Source organism: Uloborus diversus, chromosome 10, assembly GCF_026930045.1.
Source record: "Uloborus diversus isolate 005 chromosome 10, Udiv.v.3.1, whole genome shotgun sequence".
In the NCBI taxonomy this organism is placed as follows: Eukaryota; Metazoa; Arthropoda; class Arachnida; order Araneae; family Uloboridae; genus Uloborus; species Uloborus diversus.
Genome location: NC_072740.1, coordinates 40,281,720 through 40,303,266, shown reverse-complemented (window position 1 = coordinate 40,303,266; position 21,547 = coordinate 40,281,720). Strand labels below are relative to the sequence as shown.

Below are 21,547 nucleotides of genomic sequence, written 5' to 3'. Positions count from 1 at the left end.
AGGGTATCGAAGATACTTAGTTCTTCAGAGGCTTAGTTCAGTGGCAGTGATGGTCGAATTTATTTTCTACTAGTGGTACCCGCACGACTTTGCCCGTAATGGAAAATTAAAAGGTCTTTTTGGTTCGCCTGTATATTTACAAATAATGTATGGTGAATTTTCTCGCCAATTGGTTTGTGTCCAGGTTACGGTTCACGTTATGATAATTTCGTAATTTACTCGTCCATCTTACGATAACTTTGCTCTTAAAATTGGAATAGAAACAGAACCACATCTAATTTTCGAAAAATCGCTTCGAGGTGCACACCCACATGTTACAAACTAACTTTGTGCCAAATTTCATGAAAATCTGCCGAACGGTCTAGGTGCTATGCGCGTCACAGAGATCCTGACAGACAGAGATCCTGACAGACAGAGAGACTTTCAGCTTTATTATTAGTAAAGAAAATTGACCAATGAGAGAGTAATTCCTGAAAAGGAGTAGTGATAATGGAATTTAGTTTCTAATAGGGTTGTTATCAAACTTAACTTTTGAGCGGTAATGGTGCAGTGAAAGGAGGGCGGAAAACATAGATCCCGAAAACGAGTTAAAAAATGTAGAGAAAAACATTGCAATGTAAAAACAGATATCTGCTCAATGATTTATTTTATCTTTTGCTAAAAATATTTAATTTTAGATATCTGCAGTTTTGCAAATTTTTTGTTTTAGAAAATAAGAACGAATTGTAGCAGTATTATAAGATAACTATGGTAGACAAGGACCAATTGTTTAAATACTGTTTTCGTAAACGTTTTTAGTTTTAAGGTATCTTGACATTACGTTGTTTAAATATCATTCTTATGCTAACACTAATGTTAGAAAATGTGATATACTGTGAAAAAAATACAGTGAACTCTCAAGCAATACTATCGTGGAGTTCTAAGGAGAAAATTAGATGAGTCATAAAAGACATAATCTGAATTTTTAATCCCAAAGTTCAAGAAGTATTTTTAAAAGTGCATAGAAGGAATTCAAAAAGCTTATCGCTAGAGAAAAATACAGTAACTTTGAACGATAATACTGAGAATTATCTTTAAGGAACCTACTATTATCGCAGAATTCATTTTATGACAAATGTATATGGGAAATATTTAATATGCTTAGTATTAAACTAAAGAATTTATCTGAAGTAGTGGATAATGTTTTTTTGTACTAATGTGCAATTTTCGAGCTACATCCTTTATGTTTCGAAGAATAGCAAAAATAAAAACTAGATTGATTGAAAAATTCAGAATTTTAACACCATATCAGTGAAAGTAGTGCATTAATCACATGTGTTTAACCTGGTATTACTTGCCATGTATGGTACATGTACTGGTGCTATTGTCACGATTCTTTTTTATACCAGGACCGATTCTCCATCACCATATTGGACGACGCAAATCAAGTAACTAACGAAAATGAAAATGATGGACTGCCTGTTGTTGATGATTCCATACCTAAGCTGAAATAAATCAGGATAATATTTATAAACAGTGTTACACTTCTTTAGTATTCGCTTCTTCGAACTTACCTGACTTACTTACGGATATCCTATTTTATGAATCTGACTATTTTACTTACCTTTTTCAAAATAAATTGCTGTTATAATGAGAGGCGACTGTGATAAATCCATGAATTTTATGAACACTTTTTATAACACAAACAAAAGTTTTACAACTTTGACGTTTTACTGATTTATGACATTGTTTGTCATATTTTCACTGAAATGGATTTTAAATAGATGCTTTATGTAACGAATTTTATTTTTATACTTCAATACTGAGCATAATATATGGAGATATATAAACACATGGGGCTTGAAAAAAAAATGTTTAAGTTAAAACTTTAAAGTTATGGTTGCTGCTCTAATGGCCTTGGGTAGAAAAAAAGTTAGATAAAAGTTAAATTGAAAATGTCAAAATTTTCAGGCATTTATTTGAATTCAGAAATTTGTGTTAGAGCGCAAATGAAATTTTCAAGCCCCATTTATAAAGATGAATACAAAAACTGCAATATATAATAACAATAAGTTTAAAAGTGGCGTAGCAATAGACCCAAGGCACTACAGCAACCATTTAAATAATGGAAAATATTCCTCAATATCGAGCATAAATCAGGAAATAAAAGTATAATAGTCACTTAAATACCTTCCTATGAAAAGTGCAAACACCAAGTGTTTGCATTTACTAGTCTCCTCGACTTAGAAGTCGCCATTTATTGGTTGTGAAGCGTGGTAGTAGTTGTATTTATACCATGCTAAAAATAATACAGTTCACAACAGATAAATGAATTCGAGAAATCGTGTAAATAAACGAAATATTTACTACTGTGATTGGTTTAGTTTAACAAATCACAAAACATATCTGCAAAACAAAATTACCGCTTTTCGCAGTTTTGATTTTAAATTTCTAAGTTTCATCAAGTAAAACTGAAAGCTACTATTTGAATTTTTATTTCCGAAAGCAAAAGGTTAAAAAAATATTCTTTAAAATAAATAAATTAATTAATAAAATGATGATGTGTACTAATGTAAAAGACAACAGCCAATGATTGCCTGAGGATCTTTGCCCCGCCACTCTTACAACCAATAAACGAGCAACAATAAAAACAAGTAAATTTTCCTACCTTTGTACATCCCGGATGCATTGTGCTGTTCAGAAGGGACCATTTTGTTCTGGAAAAGAAATATTTCATATTAAAAACATTTCCTACACATTATACACAAAAGTACATAAAATTACTCAGGTGAAAGTTACGGCGAAACGTTCAATGATTTCAGGTATTATTTTGCACGACATTGAAATCAAGCATCATGTTTCGAAACTAAATTTTAAAAGATACTTATTTGAAGCGTTGTTTTTTTTTTCTGTAGTTGTCTAATTACTAAATTTTAAAATTAGGCTTAGTCAAAGAAATGGTTTCATTAACTAAGAATGAAGTCAGGACTGGCGATACCCCAAACAGCAATGGTAGTTTGTCCGCAAATGCTACGAAGCACTCCTAAGAAGGAGACTCCCTAAAAAAGAGAACAAGACCCCTTAGAATACTAGAACTTTCCCCTAAAAATTTTCAGTGGATCTGTTTGCGGGTTGAGTCCCCTCGGAAGCACTCTTGATGAGATAGTGATATGGATGGTCAAGTTTGATGCTCGTTTTCTAAACATTAACCTCAATGTTGAGTCATTTTACTAGACTCAAATGGGGAAAATTTTGATTGTTCTTACAATTACGTTATGGAATCAAATTAAAAAGGTTTGAGATCTGGATCAATATAGAATAGCATGTATAAATTGCGAAGAAACTAAACAGAACCAAATTTCATTATTTTGAAGGAAAAAAAATGTTTAAAGAAGAAACGTCTCATAAAAACGATGCCTAAGCAGCAAATAGCATCTTCTTATTGGGTACCTGACAAAAACAAATCTTTGGCAGAATAGCTTGTAAAAAGGACTCACAATATTACATCGCCTGTGTTTCAACTTTGGGCGGAGGATTTCAATGACATCCGGTGGATATGTATACTTTGCTGTCTGACAAACAGTAGGCATGGTTGACTCAGCAGAACGATTCCCATTTAGAAAGAAAAAACCAACTGCGAAGCTTACTTTTCTTCAACCCTTTGAAATCGAACCGGAAACTAGTCGTTTTTGCGTCAGGGAAAGGGAAGGTTAATAACGATGTGGAAAAGTGGGAGTTTATGTGGTACCTTACTATAGTTGGGAAATACCGCTAGGTGCATAATTCACAACGCATTGCATTTTTTTTTTTTTTTTGGCCAAACTTGTATTCAAAGGGGGGAGATGTAGTGCTTTATAAGTTGCTCGTTTTTTAACGTAAGGGGAAAGAAAGCATTAATGAGTGAAGGGAAAGTGCAGCATCAATCTGCGAATTAACATATGTAACAAGCGGATCCTAATATGCCTGCCTAAAAGTAATCAAGAGCATAATTTTATTTTTCTTGCACTAAAGTAAACGGGAAACTTTGCTACATCGATCGCATATTAAATGCTTCTAAACGAGCAAGAACTTCAAAGAGGAAAATGGAACAAATGCTGAGCTCACGAAAGAAAGGATTGTAAAAATATTGAAAGTATTCGTTAAAGCGTAGAAACAATTGAAAGCATTAGTTCATTCATCCACATTGTATGTTCAAATTCCAGTGCTTTCATTCCTTTATTTTACCACAACATTTTATTCTGCTTTTCAATGTATGTAACGCGGTTGTGTGTTTTATATGGAGGATCAGAGGATCCAGTGTTTTACAGAATACGCAAGTCCATTCTCACCTACTTAAAACAACCACAATTATACAAAACTATGGTTATTATTGCTATCAATTCCCCCCCCCCCCCCCCATGTATTCTATCCACAAACATATTCTCAACTTTTAACCATTTATTTTTCATCACACGACATTCAAAAATAAAGTTACATTAATACATAATTTTGGCAACATTTTTTAAATGAAAAATCAATTTTGTATTTGAGCAACTGAAGATAACATAGGGCAGGGGTATTAAACATTTCAAAAAGTCACAGTTGAATTTTGAAGAACTAGGGATAAAAGTAATTATAATTTTAACAAACTTAATTACCTAAGCAGTTTCTGAAGATTTTATTTTCATCGTTGTTTGAGATGGTTTTCCTAAAATTACGATAGATCAAAACTAATACAGTACCACAAACTTACGAGTTGTTCTTAAAAAAATAAATAATATTAAAACTATTCTTCTCTTACAACGCAAGTTCATTGCCCAAAAGTTGTAAAAATGTATTCACCAGCACATTAAAAGTTTTGCGTATATATCTTGCACCAGCAACGATAAAGTAAATGTGTACATAGCTGACGTATTTATATAATGTTTAATGCTATAAAAGATGTTGCGAATATAAGATAAAAATTTCCTGCATTGAAAAGCTGTATAAAAATTAAAAAAAAAAAACATCTTTTACATAATGGCAGCTTAACGCTGTACTAGCTGATGAAGTGCGGTTGAGTTGACATAACTGATTAACAGGGGATGAATTTTCTAAATTTTTATCTTGGTGCTAGAACCAACGCCTTCAACAATAGCAAACAAATTGCCCAGTTAGAAGTTTTGGCTCCAGGCCAGCGGCATGGAATTAATCAAAGAGCAGACGTCTTATGTTTTGGGCAATCAAAAGAACATCAATTTTGAAGGGGAATTTCTTTCCACGGGTTTCCGACTTTTGTTTCGACGGACAAGAAAATCGAGTGGGAAGTTTCTTCCACAGTCAACCCCTGAAAAGTTGAAAGGTTTAGAGGCCTTACGTGTGGCCAACGGAAACCAGGAACAGCTGCTACCATGAACGTCATATATCCATCGTTTTAATATTTAAAATTCTAGCAATTGATACTATATTTTTATTGAAGTTTTAACAGACATACACTGTCTGAACACACGATTTATGCATAACACACATTTACCATTATATCACTATTACTATTTACACAGTATTTACACACAATCAGAAATTAAACCTAACGTAAGTTCCATGTTAGTCTCTAATTAGCTTTCTTCACGTGAGGTGAGAATTTTAGATTAATGTCGAATTTTAATAAATTTGAAAGCTGAAAGAAAAGCAAACAAATAACGTAATTAAGGTGATAAAAACGTAAATAAAGCACAAATTGCCATAAAAATTAATGAAAATTTAATTGAAGCACATTGATGACAATTTGTGCTTTGTTAAGTTTTTTTTTCACTTTAATCTTATTTTAGCACAAAACATCTTAATCATTTTCCAAAGATAACTGATCAGTACAAAACTCAACACCATTATCAGTTAAGGAAATTTTTAGCAAATGGGGCAGTGAGAAGCAAAGGGATGTATTGTCAAAATTAAAAATTTCGAGGTAACCTGTAGAAATGGTAGGTGAACCTCTGTTCTGTCTAGTTGCAAGAGATAGTTCTAGTAGCCAAGGTAGGTGCTGCTGTATGGCATGATTTATAAACAAAAATCACAGAAAATCTACCCAAGATCGGAACTTTAAACTCGTTTTATCCAAAACTTGAAAATCTCCACTTACATCCCTTTGCTTATCATTGCCTCAAATACACTTAGGTTATCATACTATAAGCGATCCGTCTAGAAGCACATCCTATAAAAGATTAGCTGAATAATAAATTTTCAAAACATTAATTTTTTTAAACTGTTAGTAAAGTCAAATTTTATTCCGCTTCACTGTTATTACTTTTAATTATTAATAAGAGATATATACAAACTATATTTTATATAGTATGACAGCATAATTACAATTAAATGATATCAAAAGCAATGGCAATAGAAATAAAAAAAAAAGAAAGCGGCGTTCACAAAACCTTTTAAAGGAGAAACTTTATCAAAATCATGCTGCTCTTGAAATTCAACTTCAAACGTGACAGGAAAGAGAAAAAGTAAAACAGAGATAAAGATTTATTAAAACACTCGTTATAATTTTAATAAAGCCGTCATATTACACTGTGGTAGTTAAGTTAGTTTTTCCCTTTCAAATGACAAAAGAGATCAGGAATTTCAAGGAAAACAAGTTTTGATTGTTGGAATTAAATTTAAAAGGTGACAAAAAAGAGATCCGAGATTCATATTAAGAACGACATACTTTTAGTTAGTGAGCAAATAATTAATAAGAAAGTCCAAGTGAATAAACTAGACTCAGACAAATTATTTCTCCTTAAGCAGTCAAAAGTGTGATGGCTTCTTAATTTGCAAGTTTAACAATTACAAATGAGCTGACAGATTTTTTTAAAAGAAAGACAGAAAACTTTTTGCGCTCCCCAAAAATTTGAGTTATTTCGCTTTTATTTTTGAATGCGCGCGAAGTAAGTTTAATGCGAAAAAAGAAACTTTTTTAGGTGGGGTGACATGCATGTACAAAAATGGAACTAACATCAATCTTTTGTTTAGTTAATAATAATTAAGTTGTGTTCAAAGTTTTTAGATGAGAATCACTCATGATGCAGTGCATAAGGGGGAGGAGACATTTTAAATTAACAATACTTTTAATCAATTAAAATGAGCTAATTCTGAGCTGAAACTTTCACAATATGTTGTAACAACGAAAAAACGACATGAGGGCATTTAAATAGTGGTTGAACATTAATATTAGTCAATTATTTTAACATTTAGATTATTCCAAGAAAACGGTTTTCTTTTGATGCTTTCACTAGTATTAATAGAACGCTGGCATTTGGGGGCGATGAGGGGGTAATTGTCCCCCTCCAATTTTGAAAAATTTATACATTAAAAAAATGTGGGCATGGTTTTTGTTTCTCTGCTAAAATATTATAATATATAATAAAAATTATAATGAAACTCTTTGACTTTCCCCCTCCCCATAATGACGTGTCTGATCAAATGTTCTCTTATTAGAGCGGGAAATAATTTTTACGCTTGTTTAAACGATGACTTTTTATACGTAGATCAGCCTGACTACCGCACAGGCCTAAAAGGCCTGGGCTTGTGTAATCTTCCAAAGGGGCCACAAATTACTTAAAGAACTTTGCAGAGCATTACAACTATATGAAAAATACATGTATTTTTGAAATAATAATAAAAAGTTATGACTTGTTATTCGGACGAAAAACTTCCTTAAAGTAAACTTTTTATTCATTCTGCTAGTAACAAATTTACTTTATCATAAACATGAGGGCCCTCAAAAGGCAAGCATATGATAAATGATTTATACATAGCTCTGTGATAGACAAAAAGGCCCCCCAAAAGTGCATTCCGACAGGCCCTATACCTGTAGCTCAACCACTGCAGTCTTTAAAAGGCCTCCAAATTAACGCGGACCTAGGTCCTCACTTTCACCTCGTCGGGCCCTGCGTAGATGATGTATAGAATGCTTTTGTTCCGCATTTCTTAATAAAACTGATGAACGTCTAATTCTTTTTTTCATTTATTTTACTCTTAATATAAGAGAGATAATCTGAGCAGGAGAAAAAGAAAAGTAAACGGTCTCCAGAATCTCTGTAACAACTAGAAAAGACCCTTACTTAAATAAAACCTAACGATGATAAATGACTAAAAGCCAGGTCCGTTTCAAGAAAATCGTCTGCATCACTTTCGATACTAATTGTTAGTTCCCTCCGCTTTGTTTTCAAGTTCCCCGAAAAGAAGAAAAGAAGTTTGTACCGCATTTTGTTTCTAGAAACTGGCATTTTCTCCAATATCTCGCAGTGAAGACACTGGCCCAGAGCAATTGTCGATATTCAGCCCAGAGACGCAATCCCCCTAAGATCGGCTTGAGTTTTTTTCCCTCGTTCTCATTCAGTCAAGACTAAGAAAAGAGTAATTAAGCGCAAGCATCATTTGAAGGAAGGAGAGCTAACTGCTTGGGAAAATGAAACTTTCCAAGATTTTCTTCTATCGAGCGAGGACCATTCAGTAGGAAATATGTACCTGGAGAAAGAATGGGTACAAAACAGGGAGATGTTCCAATGGCATATATAAATGATTTCATTATCTCCTTCTAATCTTGTACTTTCTCTCATTGTACAAGAGATCTCTGGATAATGATATCCTCTTAAAGAAATAAATAATTTGATTTATCGAAAAAATAACTGCTAGTGTTATCCCTTAGTTGTGGTATTATTTACTTTTTCTTCGCGTTTGGTAGCTTAAAGGAAAAGTATCTTTTTTCAAGTATAGCATTTTATAACGGTCTACCTTTAAAGTGAAGTGCTGTAATCGCTCCTACACAGCTCTAACTATCTATCATTTCAAGAATTGATGGTAATGAAATTTACATGAAATTACCTTATCCGCCTGTACGTATAGATTCGTTTTTTTTTTTTTTTTGCACAATTCAGAAATTAAATCTGAACTCGCTTTATTTTAAAGACAGAGTAGCAACTGGCACTTTTAAGGATATAATTATAGGCTTTATAGGCAGTAAATAAGAGCTGAAATTTGTTGTTAGTTCTTTCTGTGAAATAAACTTTACTGTACTCAGTTTAAGAACTTGATTCAGAAGTAGTCTTATTAATTGACTTGAATAGTTACTGGCCTTTTTAGGGAGAGTTACAGACACGAATTACAAACTCAAAATTTGTTACTGATTTTTCCGGAGAAATATATTTTGTTGAGCTCTTTTTGAGAACATATTCGATGTTTTTTTTTCTTTTAATATAAAAATTTAGCAGTTATTGGCTGTTTTCTAGATATACCTGCGGGAATCAAATTGCTAGTAACTTTATTAACTAACAAATCGTGGTCTCGTTCATCTGAGGAAAATAATTTTCGTACTGCTTTCCCCTTCATAGTTTTACTTATTGACATTTCTTAAAGAAAAGCTAAGCTTCCTAACAAAGGAAACGAATACACGTATTAGTGAGAGGATATAAATAAATGAAGCGTAGTTATAATTTTTTTTTAAATGCAACATTTATTTCTGTTCATCTAAAAAAATTATAAAAATGGGTTGAAAAGTGAAAAATAAAATACCATAAATATAAGAAATCAGTAATATAAAAGAAATGAATGTTCACAAGAGGTTAGAAAGATTTAGGCAGTCAAGTAAAAAAACAGTCCTTTGGTGAATTTTTCATTGACAAGCAAAAAAAAGTCATTTAAAACGACGTAAATATATTTTTTAAATCAACGTCTCACAGTTTTCTTCAATAACATGAAATTGGCGAAAAATTCAAATGCAATTTCAAGATCAAAGTAAATGCCGCTCACGAGCGAAGCTCTCACAGAAAAAGCTAATTTTTGTGAGAAGCAGAAATTAACAACTCAATCTGGAAACGAAACAATTTCGGGAGTTCAAAGAATTTTATTGTTTTTTTTTCCCCAAGGCGTCAGATCGAACTGTTCGGCGAAGGCCCGTCAATTTACGTACGAAAAACAAACTGGGAAAAGAGCAAATGTCAATAAGACGTTAAACATAACTAAACGAAAAATATTTCCTCATTTCATTAGTGACTTCCAAAAGAGAAGGTACTGAAAATTGTTTATGCTAACGCTGTCTTATTGGACAGTCTTCAATCCAATTAAACGGAAGAAGCGTTTTTTGAGGTGGAGGAGAATGTGGTTTATTTCAGACACGTTTGAAGTTAGTCGATGACCTTTTTTTTTTAACTGTCAGCTCTAAAAGAGTTCTACAAAAATGATATATATTCAGCAGCTGTGTGGAGCAAATCGAAACATGCGTAAAATAAATTCACGAATACGGCCAAACATTCGTGTTTGAATGTTTTCATTTAAAATAGAGTATAATCTCGATTTAACGATTGTCAAGTGACTGAAAAAGTTATCGTTAAACTGAGGATATCGTTGAATTGAGTAGCATATACACTCAATGCATTCAAATCCGGACCAGTGATATGCATTATTAAATTGAGGAAATCGCTAAATCGGGTATCGTTAAATTGAAGTTATACTTGTACATGGATTTCATGAAGCTTTATTGCAATTGAGGAATTTCAAATGCTTTACATTAATCTAAATATTAACAAAGCAGTTCATCAATCGAGGTAAAAGCATAGTTTTATAGGAGTGGTACAATCATTAGAGCATATAAAATGCATAAAATATACGTATCTTTTTTTTTCTTGCTGAAAAATGATTTTTTAATATCGTGTATGACATGCAACATAAAGCATTGCGTTGTCTCCCGACCAAAAAGATAAAAATCATACACAATTTAATTTTCTTTGGAGTAAAAAATAGCCTTTCTTTCAGCACCTCAGTTGCAAGAGTATTCGAAAGGCATAAGATAATGAGAGGGCTAAAACAATGTGTTTATTAAGAATTTTATTTCTATTTAAAAACTCGAAGGTTTGATACAGCCATATGACATGCACTATTCTAAGCCATTTTAAATGGAGTTATTTTACTGTTACAAAATAATACAATACCATTGCCAACTTTTGAAAACAATCTTGTATATAATGTAAAAAACATTTGAAGTAGCATGTAAAATACCTACAGATAGTAGCCCAAAAGTCATGAATTCGAACGTAGATTCTGGTATAGTTTCCCTTTCTATACTAGTATTCTACACATAACGAGTTATTAAATAAAAAAGGTGTAAAAGTTCCTTTGACGTCAGCGTGACAAAGTCTAGTACAACAAAAGTAAACAAAGTACAACGAAGTCTAGTACACTGTGACAACAAAATAAACTACTTTCGGGTAATCCACCGTGGGAAGACAAAGTGTCAAAATTACAAATTTACAAATTTTTCATTTATTTTTTTTTTCTTCATTTTTGTCCTCTATTGTACTTTAGCTTCATTGTACAAGCTTGCTTATTTGGCTTCCGCTAAAAATAAAGCACGAAGAAAAACGTCAAATTCGAAATCAAATTTCCCTATTGTTTGTACGGACTACAAAACGCGTTTCTTCAAATATCTTAAACACTCTGCAGATACTGCCCTTCACCTCCCCACGGCAGTAATAAGTTAAGATTTTATGGAGAAGAGACATGAGTTAGAAATGTTTCATCAGAAGGAAATCTAACGCAGATTGAATTTAATTCATGGCAATTTCGAACCAGCCCGGTAGTCAATCTTTGGTTTAAGAAAATAACTTGCTAAGGTAACTAGTCATTGATGAAAACTAGTTAAAGTGACAAGGAGACGGAGCATTTCAAAACCGCATTTTGTGTTATCTAAACGTTTAGATACTTCATTCACATTTCGGCATCCACTTCAAAGATTTCGTTTTAATTACACTGTTACGTCCACAATCAAAATTGGAAAACGAACAGAAAAACTACTGAAAAGGAAAAAAAAGGATAAATGAAGCAATGAATGGCCAAAGGAATGAATAAAAACCAAGGCAACGGAGGCTGCTTTCACGTCTAAAACCGCTCATTACGCGTAAAATTCAAAGCTTAAAAGACGTCCAAATCCCAACATTACTGCCGGCAACATTTCCAGTCTTCGAAAGGTTTAACTTTCTTCTCTGCATTCTAATAAAGAAAATGAAGGGTCGCATTGAAAGTGCTTAATTACTGCATCGTAGTTCAAAGCACTAAATCGGGGAACAACCTGTTTATACGATGAAAGAAATACACATAAAAGGAACTCAATTTTTCAATATCTACCTGAGGACTACACTATTTAAACGACGGGCTTAATGAAAGTGAAACAAATACAGAGACGGACGAATAAAAGAGTAGAAGAAGCTGAAACGTATGTGGGGGAGAAAAAAGGAGCGTTTGAGTTTCCTATGTTGAGTCGGTGTTTTCTGCTTCAGGAGTTGGAGAGATATTTAATTCCTTACGAATTAAATGAGTCTAGGGCTTTACAAAAGTGAACTGACGACGCTCTGTGTATGAAAACCATACATCTTTCTAATTTACTGGGAACTCGGAAAGATTCAAATAGAATTACGGCAACAGTTACTCTCAAATGTAATACATAAGAGAAAATGTTATTTAAGTTAAATTTTCCGCTTACGCAGTTATCTGAATCCATACGGTTATGTTTAACCTGTTAAAATAATGTTGACCTGTTATCTCGGTTATATTTTTACCAGCCACAAATTACTATCACGAGTTAATTTAATTCCGCCAACAGTTATTTTCAATTGTAATACATAAGAGAAAAAGTTATTTAAGTGAAATTTTCCGCTTAGCTAGTTAGCTGAATCAATACGGCTACGTTTAACCTGTCACATATAATTTTGACATGTTATCTCGGTTATACTTTTACCTGCCACAAATTACCATCACGTGTTAATTTAATTCCGCCAACAGTTATTTTCAATTGTAATACATGAGAGAAAAAGTTGTTTAAGTGGAATTTACCGCTAACGTAGTTATCTGATTTCATACGGTTATATTTAACCTGTCACAAATAATTTTGATGTGTTAACTTCGTTTAAACTTTCACCTGCCATAAAATACAGTAAAGAATTGATTTAATTGCAAAAACAGTTATTTTAAATGGTAATACAGGATACAAAAAGTATTTTACGTGAAAAATGCTGCTTATGTATTTATTTTATTTCTTACGTACGTGTACGTATTACGTATACTTACTACTTACGTTACTTACGTATTTATTTTAGTTTAGTATTAAGTTTTAATTAGTTAGTATTATACGGTTATGTTGAACCTGTCACAAATAATTTTGATGTGTTAACCTGGTTTAAACTTTTACCTGCCCTTAATTACTATCGAGAGTTTATTCAACTACGGTAATAGTTATTTCTAATTGTAATACATAAGGAAAAAGTATGATTTGGTGCTTAACGTGGTTTTATCTTAAGTAATACGAATTTGTTAAGGTGTTACAAATAGTTTTGAAGAGTTAACTCGGTTAGAGTTTTGCTGCCGAAAATAATTATCGCGATCTGAGTCAAAATTGTTATTCGCCAATAGTTTTTGTTCGAAATAAAGAAAACTATATGAACTTGACGTTTTACATCTGGCGACGAAAAAAAGTAACACAACAAAACGAATAACTGGAACGAAATAATTAAAAAAATTGAAAGAAAAATAGCTACCGGTATTAAAAAATGTGCCAAAACGCAAATTATGAGGTAATTATTTTATTGTATACGTACAATTATATTGAATAATTTCATTTAACTAATATTAGATCTCAAAAGTTATTAGCGAAAACTCTTCAAAGGTTTACACGAAATTTAAACCCATTGTTACACACATTGCTTTTCTAAGGAATGATAGTTTTCAAAATGAATAAAACTAAATGACATATTTTAACTGCATTAGCATGAGCTAGTTAAAATGAAATACAATGAAAAATACAGAATAAACAAAATACAGAAAAAGATTTAAAATATATTTCTGCTAAACTATATTTTGTTATAGTAAAAGAAGTTAAAGTAAAGGAACAAACTAAAGTTAAATATATATTAATTTATAGTACAATATATTTTGCTATAGTAACAAAGCGTACAAAATACGCTAATATGTACAGATGAATTTCTGTGCACAAAATAGCCTCATATTTTTTTTCCTTCCATCTGTGATTTTATCCGAACATATGATCTCATATTTGTATTTCCATTTGACGATTTTTTTTACTTGCTCCCAATTAAAACACAAACACTGAAAAAGTAAATCGCAAGCACAAAAATATTGATGTTTAAAAGATCTAAGACAATATATCGATTGAAACAACACCTATGCTTTGGAAACATGAACACTAAAATGTCGCATTCTTAAAAATCAAGTAAAGGAAAACTGACATTTTTAGATTTTTTTCTCCATATTTTTTTTGTGGGAAAATCATATTGCAATTTTTACATCAAACAAAATTAGGCCAAGCACATTAAACATAGATACCGTGAAAAAGAGAGAGAATAAATGAACTGTCTTTAAATTAAAAAATAGCAGTAAAAATGTAGCATAACAGATCTTAGCGATGAATTTATAAGAGCGAAGCAGTTTTGGCAAAGATAATTTAGTTTAGAAATGTTCAAAAGTAACTGCTTTCGCACACATTATTAGTGTCTTTTTTGAAAAGGGTTCTACTTAAATAATGTCTACTAATGTAAGTGTAACTCCCTCCTGCATAAATGCAAATAAAGGATGCATTTTCATTTCGAGCGCCTTTTTTAACTCTCGCACTCGCCGATAGATGGCACTAACATACCGAATCACTCCAAGAACGGCGCGCTTACAAGTTTCGTTTTGGAAAGCTCGTTTCTGAACTGTTGTGTCGGAATTTTCGCACATGTTCTGCGCTCGGTCTACAAAACGAATTGCGTTACCCAGAAAAAAAGAAGACATATGTGATAGCAGTGAAGTAAATCCAAAAACAAGGAATAGATCTTAAAGTTCATATTTAGAGAATTGAAGATCAGGCATTGGAAATTTTACAAAACATAGCAGTGTCTATCGTGTATTTAGGAACGTTTTTTTTATAGTTCGTCTGAAATTTTTGATCAGTTTTAGTTTAAGATTGATATTTCAGAAATATATTGCCACGATTTTTACGTCGAAACGTAAATGAACATACCATTTGAAAGTAGAGTTTTTTTCTTTTTTTTCCCAGGCTCTGAGAAACTAAACCATGTTCTACTGACGAAAAAAAAAAAAGAAAGAAAATCGGATTTAAATAAATATTTTTTTAAACCGCTAACTAGAAACTTTAAGCGGCTATCAAAAGCAGATTGATATTTTCTATTAAATGAATCAGTAACAAGCTGAATATAACGCAAAAAAAAAAAAAAAAAAAATACGCTGCAGAATACTGCAATTAGTAGAAATGCAACCTTAATAAAGTATAATACTGTAAATCTGCGTGTTTTTGCCACTGAAAAATTTAATAGAAAAAGTTAAAAGAGTTTTCTAACAAAACAAATTCACATTCAAATATATTTTTATACTTAACACTTGTTTAAGTATTTCTCAGTAGTTTCCTACCGTTTGAAACACAAAAATATGCATACGCTATTAAAATTGAGAGAAAACATTTACTAATATATTAAAATCTATTTATGGCGACACAAAGCACAAATAACTCATGAAACATCTGCATCAGCGTTAAAAGAAAATTCACTACATATTGGGCAAAAAGAAATGGAGGAAAAAAAAGCATTTACATTAAGGGGGCTTTTGGAATTTATAAATGTTTTGCCGGCCATTTGTTTTGAACTGTATTAATATTTGTCTTTTTTTGATTAAACAAGAGGAGGAGGGAGGCATTATAAGTTTTTTCAAGAAAATATGTTTTTAAAAAGTCATTTGTTTATATAAATAAAACATGCAACGTTCTACAACTGCAAGGCATAACACACTGCAAATTCCCAATGAAAATTCCAGCGAGATGAAGATAATTCCTCAGTAAAAAATCTGCTGCTACGTGTGAGAAAATCATTTTCTTCACCACATTCGCAAAAACATTTTTTCCCCATAAACACCGAAACACCAATCTGCAATTTACCACAAACAAACCAACTCCACAATCTACAAACACGACGATTAACCTCACAATCTAGGCTTTTGCTTTTTTCAAGGCTTCTCACAAAAAGAAATAACAGATCGATGATTTATTGTTCTAATTAAAATGCTTCCTTAATAAATTAAAACGCGTCAAACATTTGCAAGAAAACAAATGCTTCTCCCATACAACATCAAAAAGAAAATAGATAGAGCGAATGTATCTTCAGAGAGCAGTAGATCTGACAGGTTCTTTGCAACGTGTAAAAATGTTTTTCGACCCTGTAACTAATACGAAATCAGTGAGTTTCCAAGATAAAAGGGAACCGGTTCCGACGTTTCGTTGGTTGCGTTAGCAAGCAGTTATTCAGGTATCATACTCCCTATCTTCCCGTTTATGACAAGTATTTTATAAGCATAAAACGCATTTAAGTCATTACTAAGCTAGATTAAACGTTGAATTATGTCTGGCGGAAAACATTTCTGGTTTCTAATCGGCAAAATTTGCATGTACATATCTTCATTTCATTTAACAATGCTACGGAGCAATGTATCATTCGTCAAGATGTCAAGTAAAATATGCATTTGTATTTTTCAAAAACGAAATTGCAAATTCCAGTAGAAAAAGAAAAAAAAAACGGTTAAATAAAGAAAGACCAAAAAAAAAAAAAGAAAACGTTACGCGAATTTCGGTTTATGAACTTTAGGAATAAAATCAGACTACAAATTTCAATGAAATTTTTAAGCAGTACATAGACTTGAAATTCCTAGTGACATTTATGAGCGCTAAAAAATTGAGTTCATATTTAAAAAAAAAAGCCCTGTTTGAAATTCGGTACAGTTAAATTTTTGAATATCCTTTACTTAAAACTGAGATTTAATTAACTTCTTGATTAAAATGTCTTACTAAGTGGAGTTTACTGTTTGTTTTCCTTGAAACTATCATGTAATTTAACTACAGTTCAAAGACCTTTTTTGAGCAACATTTACTTTAAATTTTCAGTCTAAAGAACGTTTTGAGCAGCCTCGTGAAATCGAAACTAGTTTAATGAATTTTTGAAGAATGCGTAATGTAAAACTGAAATATGAGGGAAAAATATGTTTGTTTTCCTCGAAACTATCATGTACTTAAACTACAGTCAAAGACCTTTTTTGAGCAACATCTACTTAAGATTTTCGGTCTAAAGAACGTTTTGAGCAGCCAAATGAATTTTTGAAGAATGCGTAATGTAAAACTGAAACATGAGGGAAAAATATGCTACTTATATAAAATTATCGTTAAATCGATTTTATGACTGAAATTATAAATTTTAAACTAGGATTCAATAAACTTTTAAGCAATATTACTTATTATATTAAGTAATAATTTCATATTTAACATAAAAATAATTCACACATTTTTATTTAAATACAATTGCATAAGCAAGTGACTTCTAAAAAAAATTTCAGGTTTTGTACAAAAGATACTTTTAAAGATTTTCAAGAGTTTTGAAGCATCTTCATCTGTTTCAAGAAGAAAATCTCAAGCATTAGAAGAAAACACACGCACATTTGACTCAATTTAACTTTAATTTTAGCAGCTTAATGCGTATGTAACTTTAACAAGCTGAAAACTTTTAATTGCGTTGACTACTAAAAGTTGCACCAAGGAAATATTTTTTCTTTGAAAATTCAAACAAGTTCATAAAGACAATTATTTCTAAAACGTGAGCAAAAAAAGTAAATGTAAGAGTTGTTTTGTTTTTCTTCTAGGCGTTAATACTTCATTCAATTCGTAACAAATGCAAAAGGAACGTTTTTGTAACCATTTACTAACAAATCAGTGATAGTTCTCATTTCTTTTCAAAAGTCTTCACAAAAATATATTATCAAAATATTTGCAAATACTATATTTTCCGACGTTACTTTGTCTTTGAAACCCATTAAAATAAACCAATAAACAGTTTTATAACCCATATTGTATAAATGCTTCAAATACGAAAGCGTCGGAATCTAAAAGCTTTCGTATCAACTAAGTTCTCAGAACTTGGTCGCTTTAAAGTTTAACAAACATTCTAAAAGATAAACAGTTTTTAATGTAAACAAAACTTTTCGAAAGCTCATAGAAAACGCACATAATTTTTGCATCAAAGACCTCATCCTTTCATCACCAAGAGAGCAACATTCTGCCAATAACTTCTTATCTCCAATGAATCTGCATTACGAAAAGGCAGATTTACAGCTCTATAAAAAGGCCGTTGTTTCATTGAATTTCTTTCTACTTTCATCAGATCTTTCAGATTTTTCTTCATTTCCCCTCATTTTCTCCTCGGCAGATTTCAAATCGAGCAAAGAACACCATTGGGGAGTGGGTATTGATTTTGTATTACTTTTTATTCATTGTTCCCTTCCTCTTCCAGAAAATATAAAAATGAGCGGGTCGAATAGTAAGCAATGATTTAACAGCGGAGCCGCCTTGCAACTTCACTTGGATAACCCCCCTTAAGTTAATCGTTTTATTGATTATTATTACAAAGTTATGAGACGCTTTATTACACGGCAAGAGATCTTGTTCAAGGTTTTTCGCCAGTTTTACGATCCAAATCACGGATTCGTATGTCGGGGTTAAATCGGCCTTGTGCGTTATTATTATTATTATTTTTTTTTTCAAAAAACAAACATTACCGACTTGCTAATGTATAGTAACATTAAGATGCATCTCTTGTTCGTAAAGAGGACTCTTTATTTAGCTTCAAACTTGAAAGTAGGTATAACTCCTTCAAACAAATTTAAAAGACGCTCATTTCAAGTAAAGGAAACGACTGAAAAACGTCTAAATTTATGTGAAACTTTCTTAGCCAAGTCATAATCAATTAATAACTTCTGAAAAGTTAATTGAGCAAAATAAAGTAAAACTTTTCTTATTTGAAGTAGATAAAATGATGCAGATCATATTTGTCTATGGAATAATAGCAACTTTTTTTAATGAAAAGACCACGCAGAGGCATTAAATAAAGTTAATAAATGAGCTTTTTAATCAAATTCTTTGAATGAAATATTCAAAATTATTTAATGGTTCTGAAGAACTCGTAACTTTCAAAAAGTTTAGATTAACCCCGAATTTCAAAGAAATCAAATTCTGAAGGACAATTCTTATGCAGTTCTCGAAATATTTTCTAGCAAACATCAAAGGATGTTACAGAAAATAAAACTAGAGTTTAACAGCAAAAAAAAAAAAAAAAAGAATAAAGATATGTAATATACAAGCATTTTACGACTAAATAACTTTACTAATATTTCAAAGAACTAAGCTTCATACTTTTAATGCAACTAATTAAAGTTTACTTTTTAAAATTGATACCATTTTTTTGTATTGTTCTACTAGGGATAAGGCTGCTTTTTATATGTTTAAATCAAAAAAGGATTTGGTAGGTATACGTTTATGGCTGTGTTAGCTTTTTTTATTTCCTGAACCAAAGAACTTCTTTTCTGAAAAGTAAAAATTAACATTTTTAAAATTATACATTTGTACCTTTCCGCCAATACTGTTTAAATTATTACTAACGCCTGTTTTACACTAAAGTCTGAAAATTACGGTCTAGTTATGACTGAGATTTGTTATTGGTTGTAGGACTAACAACACTTCCAAAATCATAGACATATGAGGCAGTGAGAAGCAAAGGGATGTAAGTGGCAAAATTAAAAATTTGGAGATAACCAGTACACATGGTAGGTGAACCTCTCCTCTGACTTGGGGCAAGAGATGGTACTAGTAGTCCTGGTGGTTGCTGCTATACAGCATGATTTAGAACAAAAATTTCAATGAAAGCCTACCTAGGATCTCATCTTTAAACGCGTTTTACTCAAAACTTGAAAATGTCCATTTACATCCCTTTGCTTCTCACTGCCTCATATGGTGTTAGAATCCATGTACGAACCGTTCGACAATTTCTCAAGCAAACCATACATCTTCGATCTTTGTTTAATAGCGTAAAATAGTAAATGAATATAACCTGAACAAGATAGAGCATACAGATAAAGAACTATTAGAACTTGAAACATCAGTTAAAATAGCGGAGGGGGGGGGGGGATACAACTCATTGATACAAAAAAGCGTGCGATTCCAGACCATTTATATGAGACATTTCCTCCCTACCTATTTCAGTTATTTTTGGAATACAGTAAACATTTCTTAAAAAATACTACTCCATACTTTGTGGTACTGCTTTGAAGACAGAAAAAATATACTCTAATTGATAATTATGGTTCACATTTCTATGAGCAGCTTTAGAGATTTGCCAAAACTTCGTTAATTTCTATGAACTTTATCATTTTTTTAAAATGACGTTTAGAGCACTTTTTTTTTCTCAATGCTAACATTTCATGTCATTTTCTTGCACATCTGTTTTACGCCTAATTAAAAGAAAAAAATTTTTCTTCCAGAAATACGAATACAATAATTATTAAGCTTTTGTTATAAGTAATTCCTTTGAATACTTTGAGCAAGACAGAAAAGTTATTCTAAAATGTTAGTTTAGCAATTTTGCTATAAAGCAAACAACAGTATTAATAATAGAGAACACAAAGACATTTTATTTCATAAAGACTAATTAGTTCCATTCCACGCGATCTTTTCAACGTATTTAAATACGCAAACTTATTAAAGCTAAGTAAATATAATTTAAAGATGTTTACAGTTTAAAGTGGAGGGATAAATATTAAATTTTGCTATTAAGAAATTCAACTTAAGCATGTTTAAAAAATTAATATGGGGAAAAAACAAATTTCTTTTTTTCGGAAAAATAAAGACTTTTTTCCCGCAATTGATCATTGTAATGTTATTTACCATTAAAGAAAGAAATTCAACGAAAATAGTAAAAGATTTTCAACTTTTAATACTTTTTGATGTAGCAGTACACTGTAAAAAATCTCGGAAAACTCTCTGAATATATAAAAAAGTTTTCCGTAATACACAGATTCGTACGCCCTCCGCAGTTTTCTGCTATAATCAAAAACGTTTCCCGTATAGCAAGAAAGTAAGAGTCGACGCATGCGCAGCTCACAATTTTATAGTCCAGCAGCAAATCTAAACTGAAACTTTCGAAAGCACGCAATTAAAACAAGTGCTGACTCATGTATGCGAAGTAACACTCATCAAGGGGATTAGTAGAAGTTTTGTTCCTCGCATGAAGTCACTGAAGATAATTCTAAAGTCTTATATTTTCTTGCATATGTATCGTCATAAGATTGAATTTGAAGCTATGTCACTTATTTTTAAGTACGAAGTGCAAATTCTCGACGCATGCTCGCGGAAGGAATACAAACTGAAATTGAAAACCAAATAACTACCGAGAGGACGCCATGTAAATTCATTGCGTCGCATAACTTGTGTAGGTAATTTACTTTTTTCTTGGATACTTTTCTTCTTTCTACTAAATGGGTAATTTTTGTTGGCAGAATTTTATTCTGTCATAAAAATCACCTTTTTGGTGACCAAAGCCTGCAAAAGACCACCACCGACGAATAGGTAAGTCGCTTTGCAACTCTATTACTTTAAAGAGATTTAGTTCATATAAATCTCGTTAAAAAAAAACTATTTTCTTCAGTATTATTTTTTCGTTGTGAACTATTGCAATTTGAAAATATTTTACATTACATAGAA

The 21,547-nt window shown here is 31.6% G+C and overlaps 1 protein-coding gene across 1 annotated transcript in view; it reads right to left on the bottom strand.

Moving 5' to 3' along the window:
- Positions 1-21,547, bottom strand: part of LOC129231282 (zinc finger protein rotund-like) — a 539,800-nt gene that overhangs the window by 90,128 nt on the left and 428,125 nt on the right. The window contains exon 6 of the mRNA XM_054865569.1: positions 2,648-2,696. Coding sequence (XP_054721544.1) covers positions 2,648-2,696 — 49 coding nt within the window. The remainder of the gene's footprint in view (positions 1-2,647; positions 2,697-21,547) is intronic.